This window comes from Ammodytes marinus, assembly GCF_949987685.1.
Source record: "Ammodytes marinus genome assembly, chromosome: 11".
Classification (NCBI taxonomy): Eukaryota; Metazoa; Chordata; class Actinopteri; order Uranoscopiformes; family Ammodytidae; genus Ammodytes; species Ammodytes marinus.
Window position 1 is genome coordinate 8,337,254 of NC_137215.1, and position 13,446 is coordinate 8,350,699.

The following is a 13,446-nucleotide window of genomic DNA, read 5'->3' on the forward strand; positions in this document are numbered from 1 at the left end:
TCTCTTTTCCTCAGCCCCTAACTTCTTTTTAAAACACTGTCGTTTAAATGTTCTTTTGATAATAGGAGAATTTATCTGAGGGGTTTGGTGATATTTTCTCTTAATTGTCAAAAAATCCCATGAAAAAGACCAAGAGTGGGAACAAATGGGCTAGGTGCTGAGTGCCACAGGGCGGAGTAGGGAAGTCTAAAATTATAGAGAATTATAGAGACTAAGTAATTATTGTTTGTTTGGTCGTTCAAGGGCTTTGATGCCGATTATAAAAACTTTGAATAAAGCAAACCTTCTGTTAAGGTTATTGTCTTCTTACGCTTAGTGTCACACAAGTGTCCTCTATTTAGTTTATTCACCACTTCTGCCACAGATTTGAATAGTAATAGGTCTGTTTTATACATACAATCTATAATAATCAAAGGCAGAAGAGATAACAAACAACTGTAGAATTCACCATTTACAGCATTTACAGGAAGGGTTGTTTTTTTAAAGATAATGCAAAAATGGTTATCTCTATTTTGATTTGGTTCATGAATCAACATGCCATCTTTAAACCTCCATAAAAACCCTTTGTCTTATTGTTTTCATCCTATGTTTTTTCCATGGATTAATGCAGAAATACAAGTGTGGATGCTGATAAGCATGAAGCTACTGTGTATAGCAAGTCTATGGATCATTTCTTGAAGAAAATATTCAGATCTGAGAATCCCATCCTCATGAACATGCCTCAGCGAAGCCAAGGGTCTCCCACTGAAAAAACAGAGGAAACTGAGGTAAATGATATTCTCTTCTGTTTTAGCAGTGAGTAAACTAGGACCACATCACATTGTACTGACTGTGCTGGTTTGTGTTGCTTTTGATACTTCACACAGTACACTGCAATTGCAGAAAGCACATTCAGTTTATAAGGTACACACAGCTTTTCTGGACAGCAGGTCATGTTGGTTTATAGGTGATATAAGTGTGAGGCTTCCCAGTAAATTTGAAGAATATAATTATTTATTTAAAATAATTTTTGAGCTGTTTTAGCGATAACATACAAATCAGCATTTTGTGAATATTACTTAACGTAAGACTTTCTAAATTATGTTATTAATACAGTAGCCTTTGCAAAGGCCTTGCTCATTGCTTTACTGGTTAACATTGGAGCAGTATGTCCAAGTAAATGTATTTATTTATCTATATCGTTGTGATCTTTGTTATGTGTTGTTTACACCCTGTAGGCCAGTGTTCGAGCAGAGACTGTGGACGTGACAGAGCAGGATGAGAGTTATAACAGCCTGCTGTCTGCTCCACCTTCACACCCCACCTGGCTGGAAAGCAGGCGAGAAGCGGTCAGTGACTAACATGGTGTAGTATTTGCAGTGGCTGCAAGATGTGTATAATGTTAACTATGTTTAGATATTGCTGCAGGTGTAGCATTACTAAAGTGGCCTTTGCATGTGTGTGTGTGTGTGTGTGTGTGTGTCATCTTGTTCAAAAGCAGCTGCGTTTTACTTTTGGCAGACAGTTTCTCTGTGCAACAGCATGATTTATCGTCACTTGAAGCTTAATAAAACAAAAAATCCACCACTTGGCAGAGTCAAAGTCATATTGAGCAGATAAGCATTTGTAAAGAACAATGTTTAGTACACACAGGCAAATCTTCTCGATAGCAAAACATTGATACTGAAGGTGTGGCAGTTTTTGAATTGTGCGTTTATCAATCACAATTGGGAATTGGACAGAGGCACTTTCAAGCATGCTTTTAATGCTACAACATTTTTTGTAAATATGACTCACATGACTTCTGTTTGAATCAAGCTGCATCATGTTGGGTGATGAATTGCTGGATAGCACATAATGTTTTCCCCCATTTTGTACAATTTAATTAAGAAGCTGAATGTTTGTTATTTCGGTTTGCTAAATGTAGGAATGTGTTGTGAATCTTGTTTAGTAGTAGACATCAGTGTACTAACTTCAATACTAACTGACACTTTGGTAAGAGTTTAAATATCTCGCTTGTTTGTCTTCTGTATATTTTGAACAGGTTTTAAAAGAAGATGATGAGCAATATTCTGGGAAGAAGAAAGACCTGAGGAAAATGGTCAAAGAGTTACGTGACACTGTGAGTTATTTTTCATATTTGTTTTTATTTCAGTCCTTGCATGTGAGCATAAATATAATCATCAAACACGCCTGGTAAGTGCTTTTCAATTCAACAAGACCTAACCCTGTAATTATGTGCAGCCGTTCACTAACAGATACTCACAATAATTTAGGGGAAAACAAAAATGAAGTTCATCAATAGGCTAAAGCACCTTAAAGGCTGAACTTATAAAAATAGCGTTATTTGCACTGATGGTCTCATTTGCTGTTAACATGTAATTAATGATCATCAAAATAAAAATTAGACTGTTTCAGAAATATGTAAAAGTTCCTCGTAGCTACTTTAAAAGCTCATGTGGAATTCTGGTAATAAATACATAAAAACACAAACACTTCTGTATTCAAAAATGCATGTATAACAAGCTGTAAGGCCACCTACTTGCAAGAGCTATGAGATGCACTTTACCTATTTCAAATACCCTTTTAATTCACCGTTTATTGGCTTCTAGAACATAAAATACACACTTTGCTTAAAGGTAAGGCACATTATGAAAAATACATATTACTTCAGCATAAAAACGAGTCAGAAAGAGGTGTTAAAATGTTAAAATGTTGTATAACAAACAATATGACGACTACTCTGTGTCTCCTGTGTTGTCAGATCCAAGAGATGATGCGTGAGAATGAGATCCTCCCAGATATCGAGCGTCTGGAACAGCAGGAGTTCAACCTGGATGTTGATGAACAGAAGAGACTGGAGACCATGGTGGAGCAGGAAGTTACTCGGGTAATGCACATGCACACACAAGAATGCAATGAATCTTTTAATTATTATATAAGGTCACGACGGCTGTGATTCCTAATGGATTCACTTTGTAGGTGAAAAACGAAATCGAATGGGAGATTTTAGCCAAATGTTACATCCGTGATGTCCTGAAGAGAGAGTGCTGGGATGCTATGAAGGTCAAAGGCAAGAGCATTAAGGTATGATGGCTTAGGAACAAGCACTGAGAAGTGACTCATTTCTTAATTACTAAATGTTCATATGTTACGAGTTTTACATGTAAATCACTTCTGGCTGTCGACCGCAGGCCTTTCACTCCGAACAAGAGGTGAAGAACTACCCTCTGAAAGAGCGGACAGACAAAGAGGTGGAGGAGCTTCGTAGGGTGCAGAATATGAGGAAGCTTGAGATGGCAGCTTGCACAGTAAGCAAAACTGGTCCACAGGCCTGAACAGTTTGTGGTTATAGATTGCAAACACTGCAAAGAAAAGCACGTGTGATGAGTTAAAAACGGATTTGATGATACGTTTACTGTTCTCTATTCTATAAATGCTGCGACAATGCGAACTCTTCAGTAAGTGTGTTTTCACCCTCTGGAAATCCATTTTAGGGCAAAAACCATTCAAGTTAAAACAAGTTTACAGCTGGGAAATAATTTGGTGCTTTGAATCAAAGTCATACATGTGAGCTTTCAACTGTTGTAACTTTTTTAAATTTTGGAATATGTGCCAATCCACCAACGTTAAAACTGTGCTAGTTGTATTGCTGCGTGGCCAAAAGAGAGATGTCAGGATAGTTATCTTCACTGCAATATTGCTTGGAGGAAGTTTATAATCTCATGGCCATTTTCGTTCACCTTTCACTTGCAGCAGAGCAGCCTAAAGAAAATCCCCAACACACCCGTCGCGAAGGAGGAAGACCCGGGGAAGGAAGGCCAACTGGCAGAGAGTGCTGCTGTGACCGGAAGCTTCTCCGCTCTGTTAGGATGTTCAAACCCTTACGTCTACGATCAGTTCAGCCTGCAAACTACAGAGCAAAAGATCAACCAGATCATTCTGCTGAAGGTGGGAACCTGTTCAGAAAACTGTGAGATAGTGATAGTGATACCTTAATGCCTCTGGAATCTTGGTCTAAAATAGTAAAAATCAATATATGATATCAAAGTTAGGTGTCTCAATAAGCTTTTAAAAAAAATCTAATAGAAAAGAAATGCTCATCAATATTATAAAAGTTAAAAAAGACTGTTTGACAGGACTGTCTGGGCGTAGCCGTCTCCATGGCAACAGCCACTGTTTGTCTAAAACAGTCGGGCCGAGAACTGCCGTGATTGGTTCAAAATGCTTAATGTGTAATTAGAACCACAGCATAGCCTTCCTCATCTAAACTGAATTTCTGTTAAATTTATCAAACTTAAATGACAATTTCTTTCATTTGGATGATTAATCCAACCATTTTTAAGATGCTTACTATTTTGCAACAAACTCCCCAAATTACATAGAATGATTTTTAGTCATTTAAAATAAATGAGTCATAGATGGTTGTTGTCATCATGATGATAAATCAAATATTGTCTTTGCCAAATTTCAGGATGTGATTTATCGCATCAAGACGGCGTTCAACTCTGACTTTGAGGGCGTGCACAGGCAGAAGGTGCAGGAGCTGAACCGCGTGTTGGAGAGGAACCGACACATCGCAGAGATCATGCTGGAGCTGGAGATGACCGAGAAGCTGTGGGAGCCCAGCCTGACCAACAGCGAGTGTCCAGAAAGGAATCTCTCTGTGGAAGATTCTGAGGTTACTGTTCTCCTCGTTAAACATCTAAATAGTTCACAAAGTTCCCATGAAGTTCAGCAAACAAGTTGAACTATTTTGTGGTTGGTTTGTTTACCAAAATGTGAAATTGTATGTGATTACCATTATATAAGAGAGTTTGTTTCACTGTTTACCAGAAAGATGTTTTTCCCATTTTAGATAAAAGCAGAAAAGTACCTCACCCCAGAACAGAAAAAGGAGGAGGAGAAGAAGAAGCTGGAAGAGCAAAGACGTTTGGCAGCCCAGGTGCACTGCCATAAGAAATGTGTTTCTGTTTTTCAACTTTTTTTTAATTGATATGTTTAAATTCTTCAAATACTTCCATGTAAGAAAACTGCATCTTTGACTATTACTGAAAATTGTAACACTACATCTAACAGCCCTTTACCAAAAATAACTGATGTCTATAGGATATACACTATATACAAATCATAAATAAAACATGAAAATGTATATATATTGTATTAATGAAGTGTTTGTCTTCTTGATTGCAGAGTGATAACATCAGAGAGAGGGCACTTTGTGACATGATGGATGGAGTGCTCGAATTGAAAAAAGAGGACATTTTGAAAATGGTGGGTCAAAGTATTCACCTTGTTATCAAAGCATTAATACTGTAAAAGGTTGATCCTTATTATTGTTATTACATTCAAAATAATAGACCTAACTTTCCCTGTGAAATATTATCCCCTCAATTGTTTGATCAATTCATTTATAGACAATTTACACACCTGTTTAAACCAGACTGATATAAACAGCTATAAGTAAAGTGGTCAAATCCATTTTCTATTCAATCAAAGGGCTTAATATGTTCATCAAAATATAAACCAATAGAAGTGTAAAATAGATATGAGTAATTTAGAACTTCAATGATTTTTCATTTAAAAGAAAATCTGCAACAACTTAATTAATTAATTGTGCCAAACATTTTCTGATTTCAGATCCTCAGATGTTAAGATTTGACGACTTTCGTCATCGCATATAATATAAGTGGAATAAAACAATACATTTCAGACCTTTAGGCTGTGGGAAAACATAATGGACATGTTTAGAATAAACAATTAATCTTTTGAGGAAAATAAATTGTGATATTAAATGATAATGGATACATTAATGTACAGTATACGCAGTTTTTGATTACTTTTCATTACTACATTTATAAAATTACTAAATCGGAATGATCGGGTTTACACAACACATTTTTTGAATTTCTGAAAGAGAAAGACAGAAAAAAAAGAGCAGAATAAAAAGAAAAGCCTTCCCCAAGCTCCTGCAGTCATTTCTTATGTACACAAACACTCCCTCTCACTGTAGAAAAAAGGAACTCGTGCTCACACAGGAAAGTGTTAATGTTTTTAAAACGTGAATTCCTTTCCAAGCAGTTTCAGTTGAATTAAACAAATCAGCACAACGGGCACATAGTTTCTATTGAATTGACTCTGCAGGAAATTCCTCCGCCTGAGTTTGTTTTGAGCAAACCTGACATCCAATGGAGTGAGGAGGAGAAAAAAGCCTATAAAGACTATGAAAAGAAATCCAAAGACCTGAGCGAGGAGAAGGAGAAGTACAAAAAGGTATTACAGTCCATACATTTACACTTCTGTTTGCTATGATCAAAAATCTCATTACTGTCTGATCGGCAATCAATATAAATCATCTGTGACCTGTGTAACTGCAGGCGCTGGAAACTGAAATGAAAAAACTTCAAGTCGCCACCAAGGATACGATCGAAAGGTTTGATGAAACTTTGACAAAGCTGTTTGAGAAGAAAGTGAAGTGTGAAATGTCCATATATCAGGTGAGCCAACACACATACAGACATATACACTTACACACACAGATAAAGGGCCCCTTATACCGATTGTGGTTTCATCCTCGGCTAATTATGAGATATAATTTCTTCTGTATTTGACACCATTAAAAGAAAAATCTTGTTTGTATGTGTTTAACAGGAAGAGCTCAAGATTACTTGTCTCGTCTTCACAATCCTAAAAGAAGAGGAGATGAGAAATCGAGAGCTGGAGCTCAGGCTCAAACTTGAAAAAACTGTGTTATACAAGGTAAGAAAGTAAAACTGCCCATCCGTGGTAAAACGGAAGAAATGTATGACTGGCAAGTTCAGATTCTCTTTTATATGAAACAGCTGAGATAGCGGCTGTGGTGTTCTCCTCATTGCTCAGGCCTTTTTTTCCCCTCAAGAGCTGACCTGTGTGGCACGCTCATTTGTAGCGGCTTCAAAACTGTCTGTCGCTGTTTCCCCTTAAACGCTGCTCTCGTCTCACAAACGTGTTTCTCTGACAGGAAGAAATTGGGGAGGAGGTGAAGAGACACGAAGAAGATGTAGAATTGTTTCATGAGAACTATGACAGCAATGTAGCTGAGGACAAAGTAAGTCAGCTGATATAATACTGAAACCATCTTGACTGTAAGAGTTGACGCACATACATAGATAATATATTCTTCCATCCCAAGGCACTTGACAAAGAATTCCGGAAGGAGTTTTTTGATGTACCAACCCATATGGTCGATCACCTGTATAAGTTATTCAAACGTCGACCCAGGTTTGTAAAAAGTAAAGTTTTTACTACAAACATTGAGCATAATGTAGTTGTGCTCACCCATAGCTTCAACACATTCCTTAATGCTTTAGGGTTCAAAAGTTGAGGACCCATACCGACAGCAACTCACACCCGTTGAAAGAGCAGCGTCTGTGCAGTTCTCTGGCTCCCGACGCGCTCGGCAAAATGCTGATGGCCATGGAGGAGCTGGATGCTCCGGAGAATATACCTGAAGGATTGAGCCCGTGTATCTGGGAGAGGTTCTGTCTTGTCCGCAGATCAAAAATAGAGAGTGAGCAAAAGGTACAATGAGAACAATGATTAGTTTAGTGTAAAAAAAACAGACAAACATTGCTAGTCCACTGAAATGAGATAAGATAATCATTTGTAGGTCCCACAGCGGGGACATTTTCAGTATTACAGCAGCAAAAGAGGATAGTGCAAATAACAAAAGCATCGGTAAATATGCAAAACATATTTATAGTCTATGTAACTTGTAAAGCTGACAATAAAAAGTAAAAAATGCTTAATAACAGTACAAGTTACATGCACTTGACTCAAATATGCAATTAGCATAACAATGTTTACTCAATTTCCAAACTATATTCTCTTTATTTGCATTAATAAACAAGGCCTTTCCATTTTATAGATTTAGCTTTTTATTTTTTATTTTAACATAACACCACTACTGCCACGGTCAGTTCAGCTAATGACCGATTAAGTAAAGTTTATCAAAAGGATTGTGTGTAGTTGTCCACTCATAGTTTGACATGTCATTTTGCAGGTTAAGGTAAAAGCTTTGACTCTGGCTGAGATGCAGGCGTTCCTGCATAAGAGGAAAGATGAGGACAAGGCTGCTGAACAGGAAATTAAAAACCTCTCCAATGAACTGGAACGGTACAATTACAATGTTGTCACTCATTCTTTAAGTATAGTCAATGAGATGATGAAAGAATGGCTCTCAATACACAAGTCTTGCATTGAAAAATGTGTCTCATTCTCTTTTACAAGAGTTCAAGGTGATACAGTACAAACACTGTAAATAAATGATTATATTTCTCGTTAGAAAAATAAAAAAGTGTTGATTGTGATCCTGCTCTCTCCTAGTCTGCATAAGGAGAAGAACCGTTTCCTGACGAATATCATGGTTCAGGTCCTACTCAAGCAGGGCAAGGTGGAGTTGACTACCACAGAAATGACTCCTGACTTCACTGACTGTGTACTTCACCATCGGAACGTGGTGGAGGAGCTCAACAGAACCATCAAGGTCAGCCTATTACTGCCTATACTACCCAACAAGGATGCACTGTATATAAACATATACAAAAAATCACATAATTACACTTATACTTAACAAACACATTTTTAGATAAAGAGATTGATAAAGGGGGACAAAAGGCTAAAGTTGTGAATTTAATGCATCTGTTATGAGGATGACCTCATCACCAAATGAATGTTATCTATGTGAGCAGACGCTTGGAGAGCAGAAGATAGCCACCATGGTGGAGTGCAAAGACTTCCGTAAAGGCATCATCCAGCTGCAGTGGGAGCACAAGAAGATGGGGATGCAGATCGAGGACCTCAATACCAAAGCGAGGGACATTCAGATGTTACGACTCTCTGAGGAGCAACAGGATGTGAGTTTAGTTTAGTTTAGTTTATTAAGATCCCCATAAGCTTCTGTCTGTCTTAAACAGTTGCTACTCTTACTGGGGTCTTCATTATTTCACAACATAAACATAACACATATCATTCATAAAACATAACAAAACTAAAAACCAAAACCAAAATACATCACACAACAATCTACACATGCTCTAAACCTGTACAATACATGAAGTAGCTCACATAATAATTATTCTCTTTAATAGTTGATAATAAAAAAAAAGTTCCCAAGAATGAATCTACTTAGTCACAAAATAATGGAGAGATAGCTCAAAGTCAACTTAAAATCTTCACGATCATTAAAAATGTGACTAGGATACAATAACATCGTTTTACTCTTTCTTTTCACATGGACCTATAATTCTTCATTAAAGTAAATAACACTTGAGTAATAAAACTACTGAATAGATTTTACCAGGTGTAGAATTCTGACATGGTAATCATATGTCAAAAGTTTCGACAAGGCTTTGAATATATGGCAGTTAAGTCTCTGCATTTGGGCTGAAACTATAACCCCGTTAGCATTCCTGGCCAAACCTCAGTCGCTGATGTCAAGGCAGGTATTTGGTTTTGGCAGTGTTGGATGTTTTTGCGAGCAGAAAATTGTTACCATCACGAGTACAGATGGATGATCTTTTGTTATCATTACAGACACACACCCAGTTCCCCACCCTGTTTTTTTCTTGCAACTTTTAACGCTGTTCGCAAATAGGTAGAGAATTCTACATGTTTTACATTGCAGCCATGTTTATCAAAATTCTAGGAAATAGAATAGCTACATTTGCCAGCGAATGTCAATCTTAGACATCAACAGGCAGTTTAATTAAATACAGGCCATTAAAAATTGAAGAAAAAAAAATACATGAAGATCCAATGAGTCATCCGCCATCCTTATTTCAAGTCGATGAGTATGGTACACACAAAAACATGTTTCCATGCCTGAATGCCAGTTTCCTCAGGTAGCTCTGCCTGGACGTGGCACGCAGCTTCCCGTCATTGTTTAAGCCCCCGAAACTCAGAGAGAGAGAGAGAGAGAAACTTTGAACACCCACACAAATGCATCCTGAGTTATTCTGAACATTTTATGATGAAGATTTTTTTCCAAAACAGTTGTGGGATCTTTCATCTAACCACTAGAGAAGGATAGAATGCCTCTGTTCATTTCTTCCTGTGTTTGGGAAACAGCAGTTTGAGCCAAATTGAAATTAAGGCCAGGATACAGCATCAATTCAACCTCCAAATTGCAACTAAAGTCATTTGACTGTCGGTTTCATAAACATTTTAAACTTCAGGTTGCTCAACTTACTATTGACAAAAAAAGTTGTTGCGACTTTTTCTAGAAAGAAGTAAACTATTTAAGAAAGAAAAAAGCCTAGAGGGTTGGTTGGTATCAGGAATAGACTAACAATTCAAAAGCGAGGGACATTTTCTAAACAAGAAACGAGATATATCCCCATTCCCCACACATCTTTATCTTTCTTGTTATTTCACGAGATAAGTCTACTTTTAAGTGATAAAACAATACTTTTCGATCCAAATAAAGGAGGTTTAGTATTTCTCCCTTTGCATAACAAATATGATAGGCCTAAAGAAAGTTAAAGTAGGTTAAATTTCAATACAGAGTAATTTCATTAATAAGAATGTAACGTTGATGAAGTGTGTCATTGAAAATGAGGGTCACCCCTCAATTGGTCTCTCGAGGATAAATAAAAGTTAAATGAAAAATGAAATGAAAATAAAAGATCCCTTTTTTTAGAGATGAACATGATGAACTGTATTATGCTGATGTCTAACATTTAATTCCCAGAGACCATTTAGATCAATGACAATTAGGCTATGATTTAATCTTAATGGTATAAAGATATCACTTCACTACAAAGTAATGTGACTCTAGGTTGTCTTCACTTTTAAATAAATCTGCAGGAGAGTTAAACCTGCATGCTAATTATTGTTTTTGTATGCCCTAAGGTCATTTATAATGGAAATATTTATATTCATCACGACGTGTTGCATGGTGATGGGTGTTGCATTCTGATTTGAGCATCAGTTCAAGGCTAGTATGAGACTCCTGTCAATGTCAAGATTTTTGGTTCTAAATGTTTCTGTAGTAGTATATGTGTGGTGAGTCTGTACTTGTCTTTAGCAACACTTTCTTGTAAATCTGTGGCCTTAATGCCATAGTAAATTTTAAAATGTTGTGTAAAGTTGAAGGACAGGGGCATTTCATGTGAAGTCACCCTGGGGCACCCTAAGGGGTTAATCCGGGCCTGGGAATAGCAGATAGAGTGTGAAGTTATTTTTCAAATCTTGTGGTTCAGCAATTGGAAATTACTTTCACCCCTTTGGCAAGGTGGTGGATAATTCCAGAGTGCAGCACTGTTGATTGTCTCAGAAAGAGCCGAGATGTTAGGCAATCTTTAATGTCTAATGTTTGTTTTGAACATTGTGTCCCAATGATCCCATGGGGGATTGGCCGTAAAGAAGCGGCTGGACACGAAAATAAACTATTAATTAATTGTAAATCTTGTGCATTTTATTTATATTTGCTTTTTTCTCACTTCATTCGATTCCCCCTTTTTTCTTTCCAGTATCTAAACAAAACGGATCGAGACAGTCACAAAGCAAAGCAAGTGTCCGTTCTGGAGAAAACTATAGCTTTCCAGGAGAAGGTAAAAAGACAAGTACCAAGGTGATCGAATCAATCCATTTTTAAAATCAGTACTGTTAAGTTTATTAACTTGATAATTCTCTTTTTACAGACTCATCAACAGAGTCTGCAGCATCGTATTAAAAAGATTGAACAGCTGAACAGGAAGACAGCAAAGAAAGTGGCGAAGAACGCACTTGTAGAGCAGCAGCTACCTAACATGCAGGTGACCGTGGCAGAGAGGAGACACATCTACGAAGCAATAGGTAACGCAACTGATTTCAACTCGAATGAACGACAGTGCAGTGTGGAGGTTTTAGAGCCTGTTCTGACTTATGATATGGCTTGTTCTGTGTGTTTTAGCTTCGGAGGAAAATCACGCAGCTGAAACAGAGGAGCGCTACCAGGAAATCGTGGAGAAGAAGAACTTGGAGGACTTTGCCCGAGCGCAGGCGGAGGATCTGGATTTACTCTGGAAGGAAGTTGAGCGTCTCAGGATGAAGAACTTCCCCTCACTCGATGAGCTGAAACACTATTGAACAAAGCCTTCTCTCTCAACAGATAACAGATTTTATTTAACACTCAACATGTAATTTACAACTTCAGCTGTCAATAAAAAATAACAGCAACAAATAAAACAATATATTAAATCAGGATACTTGAAATGTGAATGTTCTGCACACGGATGATAACAACGTGTGTCTTTTAAAGTATATTTATTAGGTAGTAAAGTCCTCCTCTGCGCGGTCAAAGTGCAGAATGCCATCTTCCAGACGAAAGAGGTCGATGACCTCCGCCAGGCTGGCCTTCCGTCCCTCTGTGGCGACTTCTGTTTGCAGCATATACAGTGCATCCTGAGCACAACACCGCCACTTGGCAATCAAGGTTGAGAGCTGCTTTAAATCATTCTAGGGAGGGAGAAAGAGAGAGAGGGAGATAATCAGTCTAGGTAAGCAAAATGACTCCCATCATGTTAATGTAACATTGACAACTTGAAAGGTAGCTGATACCTTGCTTCTGTACATCTGAACCATCTTGAGTCGGCGCAGTCTCTCCATCTTGTCTTTGACCTCCTTCTTCAGTTGGTCTCGTTGTTGTGCAAGGTCTTTTGAAGGAGACTCTGTTGCTTCGGGAACAGGTCCAGAGAACTGTTCACTATCTGATCTGGCTCCATTCCTGTTTGCGTCAACATTGGGAACGATCCTTGGAGGGTTATTAAGCGTCTCCCGGGAATCTGCTGAAACTTGTCGGACATCCTCCTCCTCCTCTTCATCAACACAAAGGCGTTTGGCCACGGAGAAGGGCGAGGTGAAGGAGCGCCTTGATCTCTTCAGCCTCTCCTTAAGGGAGGAACTCAGCTTTTGATGATGCTACGGGAAATGACGATAAATTAATCATAAACAGGCACAATAATAGATATTAGACTAAGTTTAATACATGTTGACTTGACGTAGAATAATAAAACACAAATAAACATCATACTAAACTATAACATTTCCATCTATCTATCCATCCACCAACATACCTGCTCCTCTTTAAATTCAGATGGGCTTGACTCCACTGAATCATAAGGTGAAGAACACCCTGATGTTAATTTGGCTGATTTAGGAGTGACCTCCATCGGTGAACTTTACTTTCACTCATGTGAACAAACGTTTTTGCTGTGGATTCAGTTACAGAAACGAACGAGTATTAACCATAGACTGTTAGCATATAGCGTCTCCTAAACTAACACGAGTAACACAACTACACTAAACACTTAACCGATCACTTGATAAAGCGTTTGTAACGACCACTGAGCAACCAACCAATACGTGTTTCACAAGACGCTGATTAAAATAAAACAAGAAAGCGACGATAGATATTTCTGTTTTTCCGGGGTTTTGACTCTCAAGAAA

At 37.8% G+C, this 13,446-nt stretch overlaps 2 protein-coding genes across 2 annotated transcripts in view; one reads left to right on the plus strand and one right to left on the minus strand.

Annotated features, from left to right (window-relative positions):
• cfap43 (cilia and flagella associated protein 43) overlaps positions 1–12,101 on the plus strand; it is a gene marked incomplete at its 5' end in the record, with an annotated part of 18,966 nt that extends 6,865 nt beyond the window's left edge. The window contains 22 exons of the mRNA XM_080036849.1: positions 611–767; positions 1,218–1,328; positions 2,024–2,101; positions 2,744–2,869; positions 2,962–3,066; positions 3,174–3,311; positions 3,736–3,930; positions 4,454–4,660; positions 4,838–4,924; positions 5,173–5,253; positions 6,124–6,252; positions 6,357–6,476; positions 6,631–6,738; positions 6,980–7,066; positions 7,151–7,239; positions 7,329–7,539; positions 8,021–8,133; positions 8,344–8,503; positions 8,709–8,873; positions 11,490–11,570; positions 11,661–11,814; positions 11,912–12,101. Of these exons, the coding sequence (XP_079892975.1) occupies positions 611–767; positions 1,218–1,328; positions 2,024–2,101; positions 2,744–2,869; positions 2,962–3,066; positions 3,174–3,311; positions 3,736–3,930; positions 4,454–4,660; positions 4,838–4,924; positions 5,173–5,253; positions 6,124–6,252; positions 6,357–6,476; positions 6,631–6,738; positions 6,980–7,066; positions 7,151–7,239; positions 7,329–7,539; positions 8,021–8,133; positions 8,344–8,503; positions 8,709–8,873; positions 11,490–11,570; positions 11,661–11,814; positions 11,912–12,087 (2,878 nt within the window). The 3' untranslated portion in view covers positions 12,088–12,101. The remainder of the gene's footprint in view (positions 1–610; positions 768–1,217; positions 1,329–2,023; positions 2,102–2,743; positions 2,870–2,961; positions 3,067–3,173; positions 3,312–3,735; positions 3,931–4,453; positions 4,661–4,837; positions 4,925–5,172; positions 5,254–6,123; positions 6,253–6,356; positions 6,477–6,630; positions 6,739–6,979; positions 7,067–7,150; positions 7,240–7,328; positions 7,540–8,020; positions 8,134–8,343; positions 8,504–8,708; positions 8,874–11,489; positions 11,571–11,660; positions 11,815–11,911) is intronic.
• Positions 12,102–12,108: 7 nt separating this feature from the next.
• On the minus strand, positions 12,109–13,446 carry sfr1 (SWI5-dependent homologous recombination repair protein 1). Its single transcript, XM_080036438.1, has 3 exons — positions 13,074–13,446; positions 12,559–12,918; positions 12,109–12,456 (listed from the first exon to the last, which is right to left on the minus strand). The coding sequence occupies exons 1-3, from the start codon at positions 13,167–13,169 to the stop codon at positions 12,268–12,270; spliced, it is 645 nt and encodes a 214-aa protein (XP_079892564.1). The 5' UTR covers positions 13,170–13,446; the 3' UTR covers positions 12,109–12,267.